General features: G+C 39.6%; 2 protein-coding genes across 2 annotated transcripts; one reads left to right on the top strand and one right to left on the bottom strand.

Moving 5' to 3' along the window:
• Positions 1-271: 271 nt before the first annotated feature.
• LOC129555077 (olfactory receptor 4A47-like) lies at positions 272-1,219 on the bottom strand. Its single transcript, XM_055424252.2, has one exon. The coding sequence runs from the start codon at positions 1,217-1,219 to the stop codon at positions 272-274; it is 948 nt and encodes a 315-aa protein (XP_055280227.1).
• Positions 1,220-18,230: 17,011 nt separating this feature from the next.
• On the top strand, positions 18,231-19,175 carry LOC148775712 (olfactory receptor 4C46-like). The gene has a single exon (XM_055424251.2). The coding sequence runs from the start codon at positions 18,237-18,239 to the stop codon at positions 19,173-19,175; it is 939 nt and encodes a 312-aa protein (XP_055280226.2). The 5' UTR covers positions 18,231-18,236.
• Positions 19,176-25,672: the final 6,497 nt, after the last annotated feature.

Genomic DNA, 25,672 nt, shown 5'->3' on the forward strand with positions numbered 1-25,672 from the left:
TATATAAAATTTCCTCACTAATCTGTTATATGATATTGGCTCCTTCAATATAAGCCTTACATCTTTCTAGGTACAGTGATAACAAAACATTACAAACCTTACATTCTACCATGGAGAGGAACTATTCATGTTATTAACATCACAGCTGCATAGTTATAGTATAACTTTTTATATTATAATTATAAATTCTTTGAAGGAAAAGAAATCCACATCAGATTTGAGAAAGCTACCGAATTGCAAGGAAGTGGTCTCTGATGTCAAAAGACCCTCTTCATGGTGGATGATGCTCTTTTTTACCATAAAATGCCATGTTCCTTCTCCAAAGCTTATTCATGGCATTTGTCATCTCTGAGTTTCTCAGAGTATAGATTAATGGATTCAGCATGGGGGTTATGACTGTATAAAACACACTCAATGATTTGTCAATGGGGAAGGTCTTAGCAGGTCTCACATACATGAAAACGCAGGGAACAAAGAAGCAGACAACCACAGTGATGTGGGAGCCACAGGTCTGGAGGGCTTTCCGCCTCCCTTCCTGACTCAGGTTCTTCAGAGAGTGCAAGATGACTCCATAGGAGACGAGCAAGAGCAGAAACACAACAGTGCAGATCAGTCCTCCATTTGCCGCGACTAAGAGGCCGATGATATAAGTGTCAGTACAGACCAGCTTCAATAGAGGGTACATGTCACAGAAAAAATGATCAATGACATTGGGGCCACAGAATGGGAGCCCAAAAATAGTGCTAAGCTGAATAATTGAGTGCAGAAAACCTCCAGCCCAGGACAGCACCAGCAGCACAACACACACCCATTGCCTCATGATGACCAAATAATGCAAGGGCTTACAGATGGCCACATAGCGGTCATAGGCCATCGCCAGCAGAAGGAAGACCTCGGATCCACCAAAGAAGTGCTCTGTAAAGAGCTGGGTCATACAGGACTGGAAGGATATGGTATTTTTCCCTAAGAACAAGCTTGAAATCAGTTTGGGAGAAATAGACGAGGAATAAATGACATCCATAAATGATAAACTAGCAAGAAAGAAGTACATCGGCGAGTTCAGGGTCTTACTAAACGTTACAGTCACCACAATAAGCGCGTTGCCCAACATGGTCAAAATGTAGAAGAACAAGAACATAACAAAAAGGACTTTCTGCTCCTTTGGATTCTGTGTGAGGCCCAGGAGGACAAAATGAGTCACATTGCTTCTTGGTTCCATCTATTCCCTACAGGTGCTGGCTTCAGATTTGAGGAACAGTTTACCTACAAATCAAATCAAAAAATTAAAAACACCTTTACATGGATCATAAGCTTAACATACTTTATTCACTCAATGTGCTAAACCTGACATTAGGATCATAAAGTCAAATAATGTTTCCCTATTCTCAGTGATTAGATGTATAATGAGGGGTCAGACCATACCAACTAATTTTATAAGTGTTCACTATAAATATATTCATGGAGAAGGGTTCACATTTCCAGAATGTCTATAGTCAACTCTGGATCTGGGAAGGTTTCTCAAAATGCTTCAGCTGAGTTTTATAGGAAAAGTGAGATAATAAGAGTGGATAAATAGGGAATTCCATGAAAAGATGAACCAGGTATAAAATCACAAAAGTGAAATATTTAAGAATCACTTAAGGTAACTTACACATTCAATATGTGTAATTGATGACGCATGATATAGGATGCTTGGGGCTGGTGCACGGGGATGACCTGGAGGGAGGATATGGGGAAGAGGGAGGTGGGAGGGGGATTCAAGAAAGGGAACACATGTACACCCGGGGCAGATTCGTGTCAGTGTATGGCAAAACCAACCAATATATTAATGTAAAGTAATTTGCCTCCAATAAAAAAAAAAAATGGGGAACACATGTACACCCGGGGAGGATTCATGTCAATGTATGGCAAAACCAATATGATATTGTAAAGTAATTAGCTTCCTATTAAAATAAATACATTAAAAAAAATAAACCAAAGTAGGGAGAAGAAATTTAGGAATAAATGTGTGTATGCAACTATCTAATTGACATATCCAAACAGATATAAATTTAGTATTTATTAAAATAAATTTTAATCGTATTTATTAAATTTATTAAATACATTTTCAATATTCCACAATTAACCTATTCCTTCCTAAATGTTCTCCATCTCATTATGTGGTAGAGAATAGTTAAATAAAAGGAAATATTAAGATTGTAAGAATATCTATCATTTTTATGCCAAACTATATGTTAGATGTTATCTCTGTGCCTGGACTTCTCAGATAGCTCAGTGGTAAAGAATCTCCCTCCAAGCAGGAGACAGGGGTTCAACTCCTGGGTTGGGAAGATCCCTTGGAGAAGGAAAGGGCAACCCACCCCAATATTCTTGTCTGGGAAATTCAACGGACAGGGGAGCCTGGTGGGCTACAGTCCATGGGGTGGCAAAGATTTGGATATGACTTAGGGATAAATAAATCTCCATGTTTACACTGATGCTTTGTATCTCCATATGTGTATGAATAAGTGCATGTACTCTGTGCACTTATAAAATCACATTTAACGAATAAAATTTAGTCTTCACAGTAAGAAATAGTTAACTTCATTTTTTAAAGAAACAGGCTTATAATATTTAATTTTCTCAAAATCATACATTTTTCAGTGAGAGAAATTGAATTTTAAACTAGTTCATTTCAAAAATCTTATGATTCTAGGAAAAGGTTTTCAACTTTTCAATTCTTATAAATCCAAGTTTGCAATTTCCTACATAGTAAATAAATTTATACAACTGAAAAATCTGGCATCTACTGTTAACTGTTACAAATTCACCTTTTGGATTCCTGTTCACAGCCAGCAAGTAGCCTTTTCTACTATCCCATAAAGACATAGAAACGTCTTCAATCCAGTGTGAACACCAAGGACAAAAATCTGCATTATTCCTAAAAATATATTTGATTTCACATGACTATGTCAGCCCATTTTCTTCACAGAATCTTCTAAATATTTCAGAAAAATGTTATTACTCACACTGTAGACATGTTTTAAAAGAATTCCCCCAAAATTCCATATTACAAACAGGAAAACTACTTTTTCCAGCTTAAGGTAATTAAAACAGCAGACAAATCTATGTCATCTAAGTTAACAACTATTCGTTGTTAAGGAAAACTATTTGTTCAAAATACTATTCAACTATTTGTTGAAAAGGAAATTGCTCTAGTAACTAAACTGTTTTCCAGTAACTTCAATAAAGAAAATACACTACGCAGCTTTTTTCCCTACCTCTTTCTATCGTGTTAATATAGCAAAAGAAACTGTGCTGAGATTTTGAGAGCTCATTACTGAAATAGTTATTGCAACTCCTAAAAAAGGTATAACAGTTCTAAAGAGGGTAGCGTCATCTCCCTGACAGAGGCAAAGATCATGGGCTCTTATACCTTCTAATCAGATATATCAAGTCATGAATTTGGAGTGTGTCCAAGACTGCTGCTGCTGCTGCTGCTGCTGCTGCTAAGTCGCTTCAGCAGTGTCCGACTCTGTGCGACCCCATAGACAGCAGCCCACCAGGCTCCCCAGTCCATGGGATATTCCAGGCAAGCATACTGGAGTGGGTTTCCGTTGTCTTCTCCTATCTAAGACTGACTCTTGCTTAATTATATTCCCTGTGATTTTCCACCAAATCTTAACAGAACATCTCTATGTAAAGATACTGTTAGACCAATGACATAATTGGGGTCAGGAAGATGTAACAGGGAGAAAAACAGCTTTAGAACCATTATGGAACTTTTGCCAGTAGAGAATAAAATATTAGCCCTGTCATTCGCTGCAAGACAAATGAATTTATCACTTATTTTCCTATTTATCCATAAGAAGATTTTCTTTCTTTTTATCTAATTCTTCATGTTTTCTGCCTGTAGGTGTGGGGCTGGGTATGATAAAATTTTATCTCCAGTTTAGATGCAATAACATTATTTATCCAATCTATTTTTTTAAGTTTTATTGAGGCTTACTTTGTGGCAGGCTTTATACTGTGAGCCAGAGAATAAAGCATCAGTAAAGAGGGGGAAAAAATCAGGATAAAAGTGCTGCTGCATTCACCTTGTATATAATACAGCCAGTCATTTAAAAATTGAACAATGTCCCAGGTGGTGCTAGTGGTAAAGAACCCACCGGCCAGTGCAGGAGACTTAAGAGACCTGGATTCAATCCCTGAGTAGGGAAGACCCCCTGGAGAAGGAAATGGCAACCCACTCCATTTATTCTTGCCTGGAGAATCTGACGGCTAGAGGAGCCTCATGGGCTACATCCATAGGGTCACAAACAGTCAGACACGACTGAAGTGACTTTGCACACACCCAATAAGGTAATGATAATCTGTGATCCAGGCTAATAAAACAAAACACAGGGAACTGTGACAGAAAGTATGAGGGAGAGTGTCCAGTGGACAACAATAAAATGTCTTTAGAAAGGGTAATAATTCTAGCTGAAACCCAACCGACGAAAAGCAATTGCAATGAGAACAGTGTTCCATGTCCTAAGCGCCGATGTTGGAAGTAACCTAGAGAGTTGAAGACACTGAAATGTCATTGTGCCTGAGTGAAAGAGGAAAAGGAGAGGGCAGAGCAGACTGACATTGAAGAGGCAGACAGCACAAGAAGCCTGAAGAGCAGCACAGATCTTGGTTAGGAACTTGGATTTAGCTTAGCTTAATGTTTCTTTAAAATTAGAGGGAGTTTCCCTCGTGGCTCAGACAGTAAAAATCTGCCTGCAATGCAAGAGACCTGGGTCTGATCCCTGGGTCAGAAAGATGCCCTGGAGAAGAGAATAGCTACCCAGTCCAGTGTTATTGCCTGAAGAATTCCATGGACTGATAAGTCTGGAGAGCTCCAGTCCATGGGGTCGCAAAGAGTCAGACAAGACTGAGTGACTAAGCACACAGGCAAAGTAAGATTAGCAATTTTTTCGTTAAGGAAAGCATCCATCTCATAAACACCTGGAAAATTAAGGAGGTAGAGCCTCTTGAGAAGCTACCAAATGCTATGCTACAGTACGATAGTGCCAGGATATACACATAAAGAACTGCTCTACCCATTTGTGCTTCTGAAGCGAAAACTAAAGTGTTCATCGCCCAGTGGTGTCTGACTCTGTAACCCCATGGAACCCACCAGGCTTCTCTGTCTATGGGGTTTCCCAGGCAAGATTACTGGAGTCAGTAGCCATTCCCTTCTCCAGGAGATCTTCCCCACCCATGGATCAAACCCGCGTCCCTTATGTCTCCTGCATTGGCAGGCAGGTTCTTTACCACTAGCGCCACCTGGGAAGCCCAAACAAGTTACTACAATGGACATGAGTCTGAGCAAGCTCCAGGAAATGGTGAAGGACAGGGAAGCTTGGTGTGCTACAGTCCATGAGGCTCAAAGAGTCAGCCACGACTGACAACAAAGCAGGAATTCAGTAAAAATAAATAAATAAATAACTATAGTAGTCAAAATTATTTTCTCTAGATTCCTTGTGGTCCTCTGTTTCTGCTTTTCTTTCTGCCTATAAGGTAGAGACATAAACGTTTGAATTTTTCTAGAAAAGAACAACTGTCTATGAGATAAATAAAGCCCATTTTCTATCCCCAACTGTAGTGAACACTGGGAGTGTGTGATTACCCAAAACTCTCTTCAGGGCAACATGCATAAGTCGTTAGTTTCCAAAGTATAAACCCATTTTCCCTGCCTAAAATTCAAAGAGCTACATTCCCCTGTCCTCCTGCAAACTGGATGAAAATATTTGACTTAGAATCTGACAAACAGCAGCATTTGTGCAAGGCTTTGGGTGGATACTAGTCACCTGAGCAATTCTGAGAATCATATTGATTCTGAAGTCAAGGAAGTGGTGGCACTTTTGTCGTTTAGCCAGTGATAGCACGATTGGCATCAATAGGATGGCATCTCCCTACGCATCCCTGTCCAGTCCAGATGTGCTTCTGCAAGTTGTTAATTTTCACACAGATTAGAATCTATGGTCCAAGTCCTTCTAGAGATCTTTAAGCCATTTATTTGCATATCAGTTCAGTTCAGTTCAGTCACTCAGTCGTGTCCGACTCTCTGCGACCCCATGAATCACAGCACGCCAGGCCTCCATGTCCATCACCAACTCCCAGAGTTTAATATACTAAATACTAAATTGTTTTGTTTTAGATGTTAAGTCATGTCCAGCTCTTTTGCAACCCCAGGGACTGCAGCCCACCAGCCTCCTCTGTCCATGGGATTTTCCAGGCAAGAACACTGGAGTGGGTTTCCATTTCCTTCTCCTTCTCAGGGGGTCTTCCAGACTCAGGGGTAGAGCCCACGTCCCCTGTTTTGGCAGACAGATTCCCTGTGCCACCTGTATTAGTTCCTGTCAAATCCAACCCTTTGCAACCTCATAGACCGTAGCCCACCAGGCTCTTCTGTCCATGGAATTCTCCAGGCCAGAGGACTGGAGTGGGTAGCCTTTCCCCTCTCCAGGGAATCTTCCCAGCCCAAGGATTGAGCCCAGGTCTTCTGCATTGCAGGCAGATTCTTTACCATCTGAGCCACCAGGGAAGCACTGAGCCACATGGGAAGTCCATATATATACATATATGTGTATATATATATATTTATGCATCCATATATATATAGTCATGCACATATATATGCTGGTGTTGGAGAAGACTCTTGAGAGTCTCTTTGACTGTGAGGAGATTAAACCAATCAACCCTAAAGGAAATCAACCTTGAATTTTCATTGGAAGGACTGACACTAAAGCTGAAACTCTAATACTTTGACCACCTAATGCAAAGATCCAACTCTTTGGCAAAAAAGCCAACCCTTTGGAAAATACTCTAATACTGGGAAAGGTTGAGAGCAGGCAGAGAAGGGAGTAACAGAGGATGAGATGGTTGAATGGTATCACAGACTCAATGGACATGAATTTGAGCAAACTCCAGGAGATAATGAAAAACAGAGAAGCCTGGGGTGCTACAGTCCATGGGGTCGCAAAAAGTCAGACACAACCTAGTGACTGACCAACACAGCATAGTTAAGATTATAATAACAGTGAATTTTTATGTTAATAATACAGCAATAATAGATGGCAAACTTTTTTCTTTTTCAGGAAGATATAGAAAAAAACAGGGAATCAGAAAAGATAAGCCAGAATATTAGAAAGTTGTGGAAAGAGAAACTGGAAAATAAATACTCTAAGATTCCTATTTTCCCCAAATGCTTTATTTTGTTTTGAAATTTCATGGGCAGTGAACAACTGCATTTTAACAAGAAACCAAACTGATTCTGACAGTACTCCAACATGTGACCAACAAATGGGCAATAAATATATCTAAAATGAATATTTTTGTAATGATGAGTTCCTATTAGGGCCTCTCTTCAGATTTCCAAATGTCAACATCAGTATACCTCTGACAAACAGTGGTCCCTTGGTCCTAAAAATAGAAATTATCTTTAATTCTTTACCATTCCTGTAAATATATAGTTCACTTATTTTACTGTAGAGCACAGGGAACTCTGCTCAATGTTATGTGGCAGCCTGGATGGGAGGGGAGTTTGGGAGAGAATGGATACGTGTGTGTGCGTGGCTGAGTCCCTTTGCTATCCAACACTGTTAATCAGTCATCAGTTCAGTTCAGTTCAGTCGCTCAGTCGTGTCCGACTCTCCGCGACCCCATGAATCACAGCACGCCAGGCCTCCCTGTCCATCACCAACTCCCAGAGTTCACTCAAACTCATGTCCATCGAGGCGGTGATGCCACCCAGCCATCTCATTCTCGGTCGTCCCCTTCTCCTCCCACCCCCAACCTTTCCCAGCATCAGAGTCTTTTCCAGTGAGTCAACTCATTGCATGAGGTGGCCAAACTATTGCAGTTTCAGCTTTAGCATCAGTCCTTCCAATGAACACCCAGGATTGATCTCCTTTAGAATGGACTGGTTGGATCTCCTTGCAGTCCAAGGGACTCTCAAGAGTCTTCTCCAACACCACAGTTCAAAAGTATCAATTCTTCGGCGATCAGCTTTCCTCACAGTCCAACTCTCACATCCATACATGACCACGGGAAAAACCATAGCCTTGACTAGACGGACCTTTGTTGGCAAAGTAATGTCTCTGCTTTTTAATATGTTATCTAGGTTGGTCATAACTTTCCTTCCAAGGAGTAAGCATCTTTTAATTTCATGGCTGCAATCAGCATCTGCAGTGATTTTGGAGCCCAAAAGAATAAAGTCTGACACTGTTTCCACTGTTTTTCCATCTATTTCCCATGAAGTGATGGGACCAGATGCCATGATCTTTGTTTTCTGAATGTTGATAAAATAGAAAGTTTAAAAATGTATTTATTTATTTGACTGCACCAAGTATTAGCTGTGGCATGTGGGGTCTTTATTTAGTTGCAGTGTGGGAACTCTTAGTTGCTGTATGTGGGATTTAGTTTCCTGACCAGGAATTGAACCCAGCACCCTGCATTGGGGGCACAACTCTTAGCCACTAGACCACAAGGGAAATCCAACTCTTTATTCTGTATCCTCAGAAATGCAAAAGTAAACAATGCTGTGAGATAGTTCTGAATCAAAAGATGACTTCAGAGGGGAAATTATGAAAACAACAGAAAATAATCCTAACACTTACTTGATTTAAAAATTAAAATTATTTTGTTTTCAGTACTTCCCCTCTGAAGTCATCTTTTGACTCAGAACTTCTTCAGAGCAGTTTTTGCCTCTGCATTTCTGAGGATGTAGGATAAAGAACATAAAGTAAGAGTTAGCATCGTATAAAACATAGACATGGCTTCATTGATGGAACCGGTCACAGTCTGAGGCAGATACGCAAATATGCAGGACACGAAGAATAAAACAACCAGAGGGATGTCAGAGACTCAGATGGAGAGGGCTTTGCACCTACCATTCAAGCTGTGAGAGTTCAAAGTGTATAGCATCACAACATAGGAGTGTATCAAAAGGCATTGTGTTTAACAGGCAGAAAAACTCTTAGTTGGCAGCAATAAAATGTATAAGTATTCATGTAAATGACTTTCGATGGAGTTCATGACACACATGAATTCTATGTCACCGGAGCCAAAAAAGAGCAGCCAGACTGTAAAGAGGATCCTCAGTGTTGCATGAACAAACCTTCTCACCCAGGTAACTCCCAGATGTGGCCACACCTACATAAACTTGTAGGTTAGGTAGTAGAGATGCACACACGGGAGTCGCAGGCCAGACCCATCAGTAGAATGTTCATCAACTGATGGTCAGCAAAGTTTTAAGTCATGGATTTCCTAAGAGAGATGTTTTTTCTTACAGCAATAATGTCAGCTGACATTTAAGAGATCAGGCAGTAAGAACAGCAGCTATCTGCTGCTGCTGCTGCTGCTAAGTCACTTCAGTCGTGTCCGACTCTGTGTGACCCCATAGACGGAAGCCCACCAGGCTCCCCCGTCCCTGGGATTCTCCAGGCAAGAATACTGGAGTGGGTTGCCATTTCCTTCTCCAATGTGTGAAAGGGAAAAGTGAAAGTGAAGTCGCTCAGTCGTGTCCGACCCTTAGCGACCCCGCGGACTGCAGCCTACCAGGCTCCTCCATCCATGGGATTTTCTAGGCAAGAGTACTGGAGTGGCTTGCCATTGCCTTCTCCGCAGCAGCTATCTATAAGGGGTTAAAAAACACAGAATATGTAAAGCACTAACAGGGTAAAAACGACAATGAAAATACCCACCCTCTTCATGGACAGGAGTTCTCAAATCTCTAAAGATACAAACCCTTCCTAAATTATTCTAAGTCAAAAACTGAAACAGAATTTTTGTGACTGGCCCTTTATTATTTAATTTGACAACATATATATGCAGGAACAGACATAATTTTGAAAAAGTAGAGTGATAAAGGAGTCCTGGGATTATTGGTTTCCAAATGCTCTACAGATGAATGGTTGTATCATGCATTAAACAGCACATGACTGAAGAAATCAGTGGAACAAAGTATAGTCCAGAATTGCATCCACACAGATGTGGAACTTCAGAACACAGTAAAGTTAGGATTTCAAATCAGTGGTGAAAGATAATTATACGACTACTAAAAATGTTCATTTAGAAAACAATAAAATGCAGTTCTTATTTAACTCCTTATATATCAAAATAAATATCTGATGGATAAAACATTTCATATAAAATATAAAACCACAAAAGTGCTAAAATATTAATGTCTAAAAAATATGAACTAATATTATGTTTAGGGAGAGACGAGAAAACTTTTAATGATGAAACAAAAAACACATAAAATATTCATAAATCTGACCAAGTAAATAACCAAAAAATCTACAGCCAACAAAGAATTCTGTATAGCAAAACAAATTCAAAATCAAATAACAGGCCAGAAAATTAAGTACATAGATAATGATTTTTTTAAAGATTATTTCCTTAGTATATAATTGCTCATAGATTTATGACAAAGAAAATAATCAAAAATATTAATAGACAATTCAAAGATAAATATATACAACTTAAACATGTGAAATGATGCTTAAATCAATTATATTTTATTTAATCAATTATATTTAAAGAACCTCAAATAAAGTACACAAATGAATTATAAATTCTTTAATGAATGAACCATATTGTCATATCCCCAAAACTGAACACTGGTTGTTAAGAAGGTAAACAGGATATTCTCAGACTGTGGGCAGAAGTGTAGGTATAACCTCATGAATCATTTTGAGAATAATTGTGAATATCAACATTTTAAACACATATTCCCTGAGACCCAAAATCTCTACTTCTGGAAACTAACATTTCTAAGAACACATAATCAAGAAGTTACATATTTATTACAGAATTACACATCATAGGAAAAGATTGGAAATGACATGAAAAGTACTGGATACAGTAATTCATGAATCTTATAAGGGAAAATCACATATTATAAGAAAAACTGAAAATGAGATCTATACAGACTGTTATGGAAAGATCCTCACTGTGTTTAATAGTAAAATGTAAATATTTATTGCAGATATTTGCAGACATTATTGCAGACAAAAACACAGATACATATGCCTTTTTTGTAAAAATACTTGAATAATCTTAGAAACAGACTTGTGACTACTCTGGGGAAGAACTTATGAATGCAGAGAAATAGAGGAAAACAATAGAATGGAAAAAACTAGAGATCTCTTCAAGAAAATTAGAGATACCAAAGGAATATTTCATGCAAAGATGGGCTCAATAAAGGACAGAAATGGTATGGACCTGACAGAAGCAGAAGATATTAAGAAGACGTGGCAAGAATACACAGAAGAACTGCACAAAAAAGATCTTCACGACACAGATAAACACAATAGTGTGAACACTCACACTCACCTAGAGCCAGACATCCTAGAATGTGAAATCAAGAGGGCCTTAAGATGATATAGGAGAATATATAGCATTGAAACATGTATATTATCATATGTGAAACAAATCACCAGTCCAGGTTCAATGCATGACACAGGATGCTCAGGGCTGGTGCACTGGGATGAACCAGAGGGATGGGACGGGGAGGGAGGGGGGAGGGGGGTTCAAGATGGGGAACACATGGACACCCGGGGCAGATTCATGTCAGTGTATGGAAAAACCAATACAATAATGTAAAGTAATTAGCCTCCAATTAAAATAAATAAATTAAAAAAAAATAAAAAGACAAACATGCAAAAAAAAAAAGTCTTCTCCAGCACCACAGTTCAAAAGCATCAATTCTTCGGCGATCAGCTTTCTTCACAGTCCAACTCTCACATCCATACATGACCACGGGAAAAACCATTGCCTTGACTAGACGGACGTTGGTTGGCAAAGTAATGTCTCTGCTTTTTAGTATACTATCAAGGTTGGTCATAACTTTCCTTCCAAGGAGTAAGCGTCTTTTAATTTCATGGCTGCAGTCAGCATCCGCAGTGATTTTGGAGCCCAGAAAAATAAAGTCTGACACTGTTTCCACTGTTTTTCCATCTATTTCCCATGAAGTGATAGGACCAGATGCCATGATCTTTGTTTTCTGAATGTTGAGCTTCAAGCCAACCTTTTCACTCTCCTCTTTCACTTTCATCAAGAGGCTTTTGAGTTCCTCTTCACTTTCTGCCATAAGGGTAGTGTCATCTGCATATCTGAGGTTATTGATATTTCTCCCAGCAATCTTGATTCCAGCTTGTGTTTCTTTCAGCCCAGCGTTCCTCATGATATACTCTGCATATAAGTTAAATAAGCAAGGTGACAATATACAACCTTGACGTACTCCTTTTCCTATTTGGAACCAGTCTGTTGTTCCATGTCCAGTTCTGACTGTTGCTTCCTGACCTGCATACAGGTTTCTCAAGAGGCAGGTCAGGTGGTCTGGTATTCCCATCTCTTTCAGAATGTTCCACAGTTTATTGTGGTCCACACAGTCAAAGGCTTTGGCATAGTCAATGAAGCAGAAATAGATGTTTTTCTCTTGCTTTCTCCATGATCCAGAGGATGTTGGCAATTTGATCTCTGGTGCCTCTGCCTTTTCTAAAACCTGTTTGAACATCTGGGAGTTCACGGTTCACATATTGCTGAAGCCTGGCTTGGAGAATTTTGAGCATAACTTTACTAGCGTGTGAGATGAGTGCAATTGTGCGGTAGTTTGAGCATTCTTTGGTATTGCCTTTCTTTGGGATTGGAATGAAAACTGACCTTTTCCAGTGTTGTGGCCACTGCTGAGTTTTCCAAATTTGCTGACACATTGTGTGCAGCACTTTCACAGCAATAAGCAATATAGACAAGAGAAATGCTTCATGATATTACTTGTACGTGTGTGTGCATGCTAAGTCACTTCAGTTGTGTCCAACTCTTTGCAACCTTATGGAATGTAGCCTGCCAGGCTCTTCTGTCCATGGGATTCTCCAAGCAAGGATCCTGGAGTGGGCTGCCAGGACCTCCTTCAGGCATCTTCCCTGCCCAGGGATCAAACCCCTGTCTCTCACGTCTGCCTGCATTAGCAGGCGGGTTCTTTATCACCAACACCCCCTGGAAGCTCCATTACTTATATATGGAATCTACAATAGTCACACCTATAGAAGCAAAGAGTAGAACGCCAGGGAGGGAGAAATGAGCAGAGACTGATAAAGGGGAACCAAATTTCGGTGATGTAAGGATGAATAATTTCTGGAAGTATTTTATACAGCAATGTGATTGTAGTTAACAATATTGCATTGTACATTCAGAATTTGCTAAGAGGATGGATCGTGTTATCACCACAAAATATGGTAAAAACATGATTGATAAATATGTTAATAGTTTGATTGTGGTGATTATTTCACAATGTATACTTATATCTAAATGCTGTTATACACCTTAAAAACAAGATTTTATTTGTCTGTGATACATCAATAAATCTGGAGGAGGAGGTGGAAGGGAGAAAGAAAAACAGCTTTTAGATTCAAGAACTTTCCAAAGGCTGCCATTAATTGTATGTCCTCAGTGATCTAGCTCTCAAGCAATCAATAATGGTTTCCAATGAGGATTTAATAATTGATAAGAAAATACAAACTCTCCTATGACAGGAGTCTACATCAATGTCACACACAGGAATTATGCCACTTCACTATTGAAAAAACATTCAGTTTTCTTAACAATCCAGGTCCTGATAGAAAAGTTGGAATCTCACAGATTTAGGTTCCAGGTGAAGGGAATACTGAGCTTCTCCAATGGCTCAGCTCATAAAGAACCTGCCTGCTGATGCAGGAGACACAAGAGATGTGGGTTTGATCCCTGGGTCAGGAAGACCCCCTGGAGAAGGAAATGGCAACCCACTCATGTAGTCTCATCTGGAAAATTCCATAGACAGAGAAGCCTGGCAGGCTTCATGGGGTCACAAACAGTCGAACACAACTGAACTCCCATGCACCCACACGAAGGGAAAACTATTCCCCACTTAACAGTGAGTGTTTCTCCACACTGTCGTTCCAGAACACTTGCTTCTGGACAAAGCTTTTCCATCAAAGGAGATAATTAATTCCTAGGAGAGAAAGCAGCAGCTATAAGATAAGGCCTTTGACCTTATCGAAGCTTCTTTGAATATCTGTGAATATACAAGAGCAAGGTGCAAGTGATTTATGTTGCTGTTCACCTCTCTAGAACAAGGTTCATCGTGGGCAGAATGAGCCATTTGAATATGCTTCCTCCACACTGTCTGTTTCTTGTTCTGCAGAACCACCGACATTTATTCAAATCAGTTCTCCATGGTGTTCCCAATGAACCCGTTCTCAATCCAAAATCAGAAAACAAGTTTTCTGTGAAGACCATTTGAGGCTTTAGAAGCCAGATGGCAAGATTTAGACTTCTAAGAACCCTTTTATCTCTTAAAACAGGTTTTATGAGATACAATTGATATACTAAGAACTTATACACGTTCAATGTTTACAATTTCTTAACAACTGTTCATTTCAGAGTTAACAAGCTCTTCTCAAGTGTCACACCTTTTATACTGAAAGTTACTTACTATAAGAAGTTAGTTTGAATACGGAATTACTCCTGAACACATTCAAACATCACTAAAATCATGTGAAGAGCTAAGGTAAGTTTTTCAATGGTGCTGATGCTCATTTTAATTTGTTACGTCATATGTATAACTCATTATTTTTCAACACTTTTCAAATATAGTAAAAGATTATTTTATCTGCATTTCAATTTTTCAAAAGATATTCATGAATTCGACACTTGAAAACTTTGAGACTTGAAGAGGTTAAGCAAATTGAGGAACCCAGCTCTGTGACAGCAGGCCCCATGCTTAGCCATGAAACATCTTATTTAATGATCAGGACTAATAATGAGGATAAAAACAAAATTTAATTATACTTCACATACATGAAAGAGAAAATTACAAATATCAGTAGCATAAATCACCAGTAGTTTCATCAAGTATAAATATGGTGAGCCTTCCTGGGGAGACCTGCTATAGATAATATCAGCCTCTGTTGTTTCTTTGAGAGTAAAATCAGTAGTAGTTCTTCTGGAGCTTGAAGCATGGTTAAACAGTTCTCTGTATTACTGCTCCAAATGTTAACTCTCCCTATCCCACAGCTGTGTACACAGTCACAAAAGTAACTAAAAGTTCTTTTTGTGTCCACAGCAGGTGGGTGTGTTCATACATAATGACTCAATTGTTGATCTATGAAGTGGATATTATTATTCTAACTCTATAGCTGAGAAAACAAGAATGTAAGGTGCCAAAGAAATGCACTTCAGATGAAAGAAGTTGCAGTTGGAAGAACCAGGATTCAAACTTGGTCTTTTCTGATTCTCAAACCAAACCATTTAACCAGCAGCATAGGCTTTCTCAACATTTTGCAGAAATATCTGGGGTCCTATTCTTTGGAGTGGTATCAGAGAAGGGAGAGTTAGGTCTGAGGAAGAAGTCAGGATGAAAGGGCTATTCAATGAATTCAGGTTCCTTACTACTGGGAGTTCTGAGATATCAATGTGTGTGAGTGTGTGTACACGCTATGTGTGAGTGGATGAAATTTATCAGTATAAACTTGCCTCTCAAGTAGTATTAAAGCAATCAAAAGTATAACAATTATGGTCATTTCAAAAGAGGTTACCAGTTCTCCATTGTTTATTATAACATGACAGTAAAGAGCATGGATTAAGATCTGGAGCAAAAAATAAAGATGCACAATCTGAACTGACCTTGCTGCTGCTGCTGCTAAGTCACTTCAGTCGTGTCCGACTCTGTGCGACCCCATAGACGGCAGCCCACCAGGCTCCCCTGTCCCTGGGATCCCCCAGGCAAGAACCCTGGAGTGGGTTGCCATTTCCTTCTCCAGTGCATGACAGTGAAAAGTGAAAGTGAAGTCGTTCAGTCGTGTCCGACTCTTCGCGACCCCATGGACTGCAGCCTACCAGGCTCCTCCGTCCATGGGATTTTCCAGGCAAGAGTACTGGAGTAGGGTGCCATTGCCTTCTCCAGAACTGACCTTAGCTCTGCCTAAAATTTAGCTGCTTGGCCTTGAAGAGAATCCTTAATTTCTCTATGCTTCTGTTTCCTAATGTGTAAAATAAGCATAAAAATGATGGTAGTAACCATCTTGTAGGTTTGTATCAAGGATAAAACCAAATGTCTCCATAACACTTAAAGCACACTAGGTGTGCACTTTTAGTTAACATTAGCACTTTTATTAAACTGTTAACATTAGCCTATGAGATTGTTTCCTCGTGTGCAAAATGAATGATACAATACCAACCATGCAAATTGTTATTGCTGGGAAAAGCAAGCATGTGATAGTATACTATGAACATAGCAAAAAACTATTGGAATGAACATGCTATACCTATTGCAAAGTAATTAGGTTGAGTCAACAAGCATTATGAATACTTTTAATTAGATCTTGTACCATTCTTTGGGCTTTCCTGGCAGCTCAGTGGTAAAGAATCTGCCTGCCAATGCAGAAGACATGGGTTCTATCTCCATGGAGATCAGGAAGATCCCCATGGAGAAGGAAATAGAAACCCGCTCCAGTATTCTTTCCTGAAAAATCCCATGAACAGAGGAGTGTGGAGCAGCTATAGTCCATGGGGGTCACAAAAGAGTCAGACATGACTTAGCGACTAAACAATAACAACAACCTGTTAGGAAGAACCCTGGAGGAGGGCATGGCAACCTACCCCAATGCTCTTGCCTGGAGAACCCCATGGAGGGAGGAGCCTGGTGGGCTAGAGTCCATGGGGCCACAGAGAGATAGACACCACTGAAGCAACTTAGCACACGCACCTCATAGTGCTACTCCTTTTTCAACTACTCTAAGTACTTTGCTATTGTGGCTTCTGTCTCCATCTTCCATCCGTTCGGTGAAACCCTGCCAACTTCATCCAAGACACACAAAATCTTTAGTAGAATAACATCCAAGATTCCCTCTTCATCAAATTTCTTTCATCCTTCCATTCATATTTTCAATGACCTTCCATGGTCCCCCATTTCTTAGAGAGTAAAAGGAAAATTCCTAAGTTTTACATCCATCTTCTCCCTCTTTTCACACTTAATTGCCATTATCTGGGAAATACACTACTTCAAGTTAGACTCTGAACCATTTCATATGATTAAGGTCTCCCGCCCATGGGTTTACAAAAGTTCCTCACATCTACATTGTTAAAAGAATTTTCTCCTAGGACGTAACTGGAATAATCTTAAGAACTCAGAATCTTTTCTTCATTAAGAAATAAATAAATAAGAAAGAATTCATACTCAGTAAAGTCTAGGTATTTATTACTTATTAGAATGAAGAAGTTTAATAAGCTTAAGAATGCATAAATTAAAATTATGTTTTCTTTTGATAGCTTTGGACAGTGAATGATGGATTCAGAAGAGGATTTAGCTGCAGAATCAGGGCCCAGGCTTGATCACTCAGAGCCTTTGTGTGGCAAAAATTTTATTACAGTGAAAAGGGCAGAGAAAGTTTCTCACACAGACATCAGAAGGGGGCCAGAGACTGCCTCTTATCAAGTCTTATCAAGGCCTTGTGTACTTTTACCAGACCCTCTCCCACAACACACATCTTCAGATGGCAAGATTAGTCAGAAGGTTCACTTAAGAAGGAGAAACATGTGCTTGAGCAAGATACTTTGTTGTTACATAATTAGTACAGAGCTTAAGAAAAAACCTACCCTTGAGCAAGATGAGATGTTTTCTCCTGTAATCATTAGTTCTGGGCTTAGTTCAGTTCAGTCGCTCAGTCGTGTCTGACTCTTTGCGACCCCATGAATCCCAGCACGCCAGGCCTCCCTGTCCATCACCAACTCCCGGAGTTCACTCAAACTCATGTCCATCGAGTCGGTGATGCCATCCAGCCGTCTCATTCTCTGTCGTCCCCTTCTCCTCCTGCCCCCAATTCCTCCCAGCATCAGAGTCTTTTCCAGTGAGTCAACTCATTGCATGAGGTGGCCAAAGTATTGGAGTTTCAGCTGTAGCATCAGTCCTTCCAAAGAACACCCAGGATTAAGTTAATTTTAAAAATTATTGTCACAAAAATGCAGTTTAAGAAAAAAAAATGGGCTTAAACAAAGTTAATTTTAAAGATTACTGTCACAAAAGCTCAGTTTAAGAAACATTTATTATGACTAAGACAAACAAAACAATGTAGAAAAAAAATGTGTATATCTTTCTCCTCCTCCAGGGCCCTGGACCCTTTCTTTTTCAGGGCCTTTAAACCTACCTAAGAATTAACTCTCTCACTTTCAGGTAGTGAATAAACCATTTCATGAAACACATGGAGAACAGGAGCAGTGTGACAGAGTTTGTTCTGCTGGGGCTCACACAGAATCCAAAGGTGCAGAAAATTGTATTCGCTGTGTTCTTTGTCATCTACATCACCACTGTGATAGGAAACGTGCTCATCATGGTCACCATCACTGCCAGCCCATCTTTGGGATCCCCCATGTACTTTTTCCTGGCCATTCTCTCCTGTATTGATGCCTGCTACTCCTCTGTGTGTGCCCCTAAGATGACTGTCGATTCACTCCGTGAAAAGAAAACCATCTCATTCAATGGATGCATGACCCAAATCTTCGGGGAACATTTCTTTGGAGGTGCTGAAGTCATCCTTCTCACTGTGATGGCCTATGACCGCTATGTGGCCATCTGCAAGCCCTTGCACTACACAAGCATCATGAATCAGCGAGTGTGTGGACTGCTAGTGGGAGTGGTGTGGGTGGGAGGCTTTCTTCACGCAACCATACAGATCCTCTTCATCTTCCGCTTACCCTTCTGTGGCCCTAACGTCATAGATCACTTTATGTGTGACCTGAACCCTTTGCTCAGTCTTGCCTGCACTGACACCCACTCTCTAGGGCTCTTCATTGCTGCCAACAGTGGCTTCATCTGTCTGTTAAACTTCCTTCTCCTGCTGGTCTCCTATGTGGTCATCTTGCGTTCCCTAAGGGCCTACAGCTTGGAAGCAAGACGAAAGGCCCTCTCCACCTGCATCTCCCACATCACAGTGGTCGTTTTATACTTTGTGCCCTGCATATTTGTGTACATGAGACCGGCAGCTACCTTACCTGTTGATAAGGCAGTTGCGGTATTTTATACTGTGATAACTCCCATGTTAAATCCCTTAATCTATACCTTGAGAAATGCCCAGATGGAAAATGCCATTAAGAAATTGTGTAGTAGGAAAGTTATTTCAGGTGTCTTATAAATGTGCTTTAGAGTCAAACATTAATTCATCTGATACAAAGGTCAAAGTGTATTTTGGTAGATCTCAACAAGGACTATGTAAAGAATAAAGAAGTAAATTTATACGTTCTGCACTGAGGGGAACAGAAATAAGTTCCCAGAAAAAGAGAAAAACATATATCAAAACCATTCTTTCCATCTTTAGAAAATTCTACCAAATTGAGGTTTATTTTCACTAGTTTCAACCCTGTATGTGGATTCATAGATTTTTCACCTAATGAAATGAAAGAAATACTAAGTAGATTGCTATTTACCAGTAATCTCTCTAACAACACAAAGAGATTGCTATAATGCTGCTATTATCCCAATTTTACAAGTGGTGAAATTGAAGGAAAAGGGATGGTATCAAAGCACATACACCAAAGAGTCAGTACTCAGAATCAGACCCATTGCCCTAACCAAAATCCTAACTGCCTTCATAGATAGCCAAGAAATGATAGAAAGGGAAGATAATTACTAACTACCTGTTATTGAGACAGAGACTCCTGGACAAATTGTGTTTAGTACAATTCATTTTGTTACTGTAACTAAAAATCCAATAACTTTTCCTTGCCAACTGTTCACTTTATATATCATAGTTGATGGTGATTTGTTGGCTGTAACATGTAACTATTTTATTGTTATAAAACCCAATACAATACTGGGTTTTGATGAACACATTAGAACAATTATCCTCCAATTAAACATAAATATATTTAATAATAAAATTGTCCATTGAACATTTATAATAGTTGAATGGAGATGGCATGATTTTTTTTTAACTTCCTCATAGGTTTCATAACACTTACCATTGTTCATGTCACCTTCATAGGTTGAAAACCCATCCAAAAGAGTGCTGACTCAAATAAAAGAAACTCTTGATGTCAGATAGGAATTTCTATCTATTAAGTATGTGGCCATATTCCATAAAGAACTTTCCTGGTATACCCTGATAGTTTCTTCAGAGCAGCACAATATCTGGTTAGTAATAAACATTGAATGAATAAATAAAAGGTGAAAGCAAAATAAAATCTCAATAAAATAAAGAGGAAAAAAGGCACTAACTTTGAGAGAATTTTTTCCTACCTTTATTTAACTTTATTTAATTCAGATTCTGAGAATTCTAGGTGAACTCTTCAGGGAAATCACAATTTCTTTTACTCTTTCTTTTCTTTTTTTAATGTATTTATTTATTTACAATATTGTACTGGAAAAAGAAAGGAAAACTGAAATTATCAGCAATATGAGCAAATAGTCTACCTTGATATTTCTCCTGTCTCAACAAGATTTCATTATCTTATATACGTATATGAGCTATTCATATTATATTTCTCTGTTAATCTTTACCTTTAGGTAACATTTCACTATGAAAAACGTTCTTTTTAGTCTGTGACTACATCCACATACAAAACAACTTCATAATAAATGTGTTCCATTATTCCTCTGTCCTTCATTCATCAGTAAACTTTTGAACTCAAATAACCAATCAGACACATGGATATTTGCTGGGTCTTCAGTGACTAATAAAAACAGATTTGGGTCCTGCTTTCTCAGAGTGTAGGATCCATAAAATTACACTCTAGAGCTCTTGTGACTACAGGCTGAATTCAGAATCTAGTTTAGACTACATCCTTTCTTCTCCTACCATAGTAGCTTCATTAAATCCCTTCTCCTTATAAATCACTTCCATAAAATCCCATCTCTAACATGAAGAGATAGAGTCCAAGAAATATTTGCAAATGATAGACAAAATAACTAAATAGAAACTTGGTGAATGAAATTGTGGAATGGCCTTTTGAAAACAATTGCATGACCAGGTAGGTGAGAGTTTATAGTAAGACCTGGGACAAAGCACTCCTGAAGCTCTAGATCAGCAACAAATCTATGTCGAGCTTTCTCCTATAATGAAGACATACTTAATGGTGAAAGGTTGAAAGCTTATAAAATCAGAAGTGATGTTCACTGTCATCACTTCTATTTAATATTTTCCTGAAGAGTAATATCAGAAAAATTAGACTAGAAATAGAAATAAAAGGTATACAAATTGGAAAGGAAGAAGTAAAACTACACTAACAAATGAGATGATCTTATGTAGAAAAAGACTTAAATAACCCACACACACAATAAAACTATTAGAATCAATACAAAACTAGCTATATTTCAATATACTAGGAATTAACAATTTTTAAAAAATTAAAAAATAATTATGTAGGCAGTACTATCAGAAAGAATAAAATACTTATGAATAAATTTTACCAAAGTGGTGGATAAATTGTACACTAAAAACTGAAAACATCTGTAAAAGAAATTAAAGAAGACCTAGGTAAACAGAAGGGCTTCCCACATGGCTCAGCGGTAAAAAATCTGAGTGGGTTCCATCCTTGGGTTGGGAAGATGCCCCAGGAGGAAGCCATGGCAACCCACTCCAGTATTCTTGCCTGGGAAATCCCATGGACGGAGGAGACGGGAGGGCTACAGTCCGTGGGGTCTCAGAAGAGTCAGACACGAATTAGGGACTAAACAACAACAACACAACAGCATACTTACTGAGCCATGAAAATTCAGAGCTAAAAATTTAAATAACAAAGATGTTTAAATCTGTTCGACAATACCACCTCCAAGTGATTGTTCATCTCTGCCTGTGCTCTTCAGTGAAGGATTAATGAGGTACCAGAGAAGCAAAGGCACCCCACTCTAGTCCTCTTCCCCGGAAAATCCCATGGACGGAGGAGCCCGGTAGGCTGTGGTCCACGGGGTCACTAAGAGTCGGACACGACTGAATGACTTCACCTTCACTTTTCACTTCCATGCATTGGAGAAGGAAATGGCAACCCACTCCAATATTCTTGCCTGGAAAATCCCAGGGAAGGGGGAGCCTGGTGGGCTGCCATCTATGGGGTCGCACAGAGTCGGACACGACTGAAGGGACTTAGCAGCAGCAGTAGCATAGCATAACTAATAGCGAAATTATACGAAATTATCAAAATTTAGTTATACAGACTCTTTCAGCAAATTAGATGCTTGCTTATTTTTAGGTTTTGCAATAAAAAAATTATTGAAGTCACTTATTACCAACAAAAAAGGGAAATCTTACTTAAGACTGTATAATAAGCAAAAAGTGTGTAGGATAAAGAGTCGTGTATCAGTATATATCTCAGTTCTGACTTTAACTTAAGGCTCAGTCATATTACACCATGTATTTGATATATGTATATCAAATGTATAGAAAATGGGTTCAAAGAATTAAGGATAAAATTCTTATGCCAGTTATCAATTAATTGCCTCTCAGCTACAAATAAACCCATTATTGCCCACTCCATGTTAATGAAAATGGATCCTGCAAGCATTTCTCCCTGTCCTTGACCTGACATGATGTTAAGCTTGCTCAGGAGAAGTGTTCAAAGAGACATCTCTCTCTGGATTAAATATATTTCTTTTTCCTCTTGTTCTGGCTCTGTAGCTTTCAACATTGCATGTGTTATAATCACAGGAGGCGGGAGAGATGGCTTCTCCTGGCGCTTCCTTCCGCTTTTACTGACGCTTCCTTCCGCTTTTATTGACATTTCCACGGACACATTCCCACTGAGCTTCACTGGCCCATCTACAGGAAGATTCCAATAAATTTCACAGGCACTCCAGTAATCAATTTTCCAACACAGTCTAGATGTACCGTGTGTGTGTGTGTGTGTGTGTGTGTGTGTGTGTGTGAGTCACTCAATCGTGTCCAACTCTTTGTGACCCACGGACTGTAGCCCGCCAGGCTCCTCTGCCCATACAATTCTCCAGGCAAGAATACTGGAGTGGGTTACCATTTCCCTCTCCAGGGGATCTTCCCCACCCGGGGATCAAACCTGAATCTCCTGCATTGAAGGCAGACGCTTTACCTTCTGTGCTATCAGAGGGGTGTTCTCTGCCAGCCTTTCTGCACCTGCACCCAAAATAGGTTTTTGCTGCTTGCCCCTCAAGGCCTTAATTCCTTGTTCATGACTTTCAGCCAACCACCGCTGCAGTGGAAGGCTCCTGTCTCGCCAGTTCCAGAGACATTTCATGCCTGCCAACCTCTTCAGCGATCATGAAATAGTTCTGGACCAAGGCAATCCAGTCCAACTTTTCCACCACTCAATGGACAGCAGCTACACCTTCTCCATAAGACTGGAATCCCAAGTTTGGGGAGATGCTCACATTCTAAATGTTCCTTCTTTGGATACTCATCTCTCAGTGGCAGTCCTTCTTTATAGAACTCATTACCTCCCTCCTTTTTAAAACAGATTTATTTAATTATTTTGGCTGTGCTGGGTCTTTGGTGCTGCACATGGGCTTTCTCTAGTTGCAGTCAGCTGGGGCTGCTCTCTGCTGCAGAACATGAGCTTCTCATTGCAGTGGCTTCTCTTGTTGTGGAGCACAGGCTCTAGGGCACACGGGCTTCAGTAGTTGCAGTGCGTGGGACCAGTAGTTGTGGTTCCCAGGCTCAAGAGCACAGGTTCAGTAGCTGTGGCACATGGGCTTAGTTGTTCCAAGGCATGTGGGATCTTCCTGCTCAAGGGATCAACCAAGGTCCCCTGCATTACATGGCAGATTTTTAACCATTAAACCACCAGGGAAGACCTTATTACCTTTCATAGGTAATACCCTGCTATAATCAATAATTGCATATGAACTTTTTCTATCCAAATTGCACTGTGGACTGTCTCCTGACTGGACCCTGACTGATACAATACATAAAATACCAAAAGAGTCCCAGCCTTAGGGGCAATGAGAAACAATATTTCTTTTCACTGTACAACCAAGATGCAATAATCAGGAAAATTCCATAAAAGAATTTATATTGAGTCCAAAATAAATGAATATTAAACATGCTATTTTCAATAATAAGCAGTAACCAAGATCTCAGTGTTACATAATAAGACAATTTAATAGCAATTTTATATTCTAGATTCTTACCTTTTTGCTTCTGATGACATTTGAGATAAACAGATTATGTAGCTACAGTTAACAGTTCAGTCATTCAGTCATGTCCGACTCTTTGCAACCCCATGGACTGAAGCATGCCCGGCTTCCCTGTCCATCACCAGCTCCCAGAGTTTACTCAAACTCATGTCCATTGAGTCAGTGATGCCATCCAACATTCTCATCCTCTGTTGTCCCCTTCTCCTCCCACCTTCAATGTTTCCCAGCATCATGGTCTTTTCAAATGAGTCAGTTCTTCACATCAGGTGGCCAAAGTATTGGAGTTTCAGCTTCAATATCAGTCCTTCCAATGAACACCCAGGACTGACCTCCTTTTGGATGGACTGGTTGGATTGCCTTGCTCTCCAAGGGACTCTCAAGAGTCTTCTCCAACAACACAGTTCAAAAGCATCAATTCTTCGGGACTCAGCTTTCTTTATAGTTGAACTCTCATATCCATACATGACTACTGGAAAAACCATAGCTTTGACTACACCGACCTTTGTTGGCAAAGTAATGTCTATGCTTCTTAATATGCTGTCTAGGTTGGTCATAACTTTTCTTCCAAGGAGCAAGCGTCTTTTAATATCATGGCTGCAATCAGCATCCGCAGTGATTTTGGAGCCCAAAAAGATAAAGTCTGACACTGTTTCCACTGTTTCCCCATCTATTTCCATGAAGTAATGGGACCAGATGCCATTTTCTGAATGTTGAGCTTTAAGCCAACTTTTCACTCTCCTCTTTCACTTTCATCAAGAGGCTCTTTAGTTCTCCACTTTCTGCCATAAGGGTGGTGTCATCTGCATATCTGAGGTTGTTGATATTTCTCCCAGCAATCTTGATTCCAGCTTGTGCTTCATCCAGTCCAGGATTTTGCATGATGTACTCTGCATAGATGTTAAATAAGCAGGGTGACAATATGCAGCGCTGACGTACTCCTTTTCCTATTTGGAACCAGCCTGTTGTTTCATATCCAGTTCTAACTGTTGCCTCTTGACCTGCATACAGATTTCTCAGGAAACTGGTCAGGTGGTCTGGTATTCCCATCTTTTTAAGAATTTTCCACAATTTGTTGTGATCCACACAGTCAAAAGCTTTAGCATAGTCAATAAAGCAGAAGTAGATGTTTTTCTGGAACTCTCTTGGTTTTTCAATGATCCAACAGATGTTGGTATTTTCATCTCTGGTTCCTGTGCCTTTTCTAAATCCAGCTTGAAAATCTGGAAGTTCAAGGTTCATGTACAGTTGAAGCCTGGCTTGGAGAATTTTGAGCATGACTTTGTTAGCAATATGAAATTAGTGCAACTGTACAGTAGCCTGAGCATTCTTTGACATTGTGTTTTTGTGGGATTGGCATGGAAACTGACCTTTTCCAGTCCTGAACATATCTAGAATGTTTGACCCATAACTAAGACTCACACTTAATGGTGAAAAGCTGAAAGTTTACCTCATAAAGTCAGAATACTCTCACTTTCATCACTTTTATTTAATAGTTTCCGAGGAGAAGGGGACGACGGAGAATAAGATGGCTGG

Source organism: Moschus berezovskii, chromosome 14, assembly GCF_049115385.1.
Source record: "Moschus berezovskii isolate FMDL1 chromosome 14, NW_MosBer_1.0, whole genome shotgun sequence".
In the NCBI taxonomy this organism is placed as follows: Eukaryota; Metazoa; Chordata; class Mammalia; order Artiodactyla; family Moschidae; genus Moschus; species Moschus berezovskii.

Coding starts and splice junctions, on each gene's coding strand:
- LOC129555077 (XM_055424252.2), bottom strand. CDS start 1,219: ATGGAACCAAGAAGCAATGTGACTCATTTTGTCCTCCTGGGCCTCACA.
- LOC148775712 (XM_055424251.2), top strand. CDS start 18,237: ATGAAACACATGGAGAACAGGAGCAGTGTGACAGAGTTTGTTCTGCTG.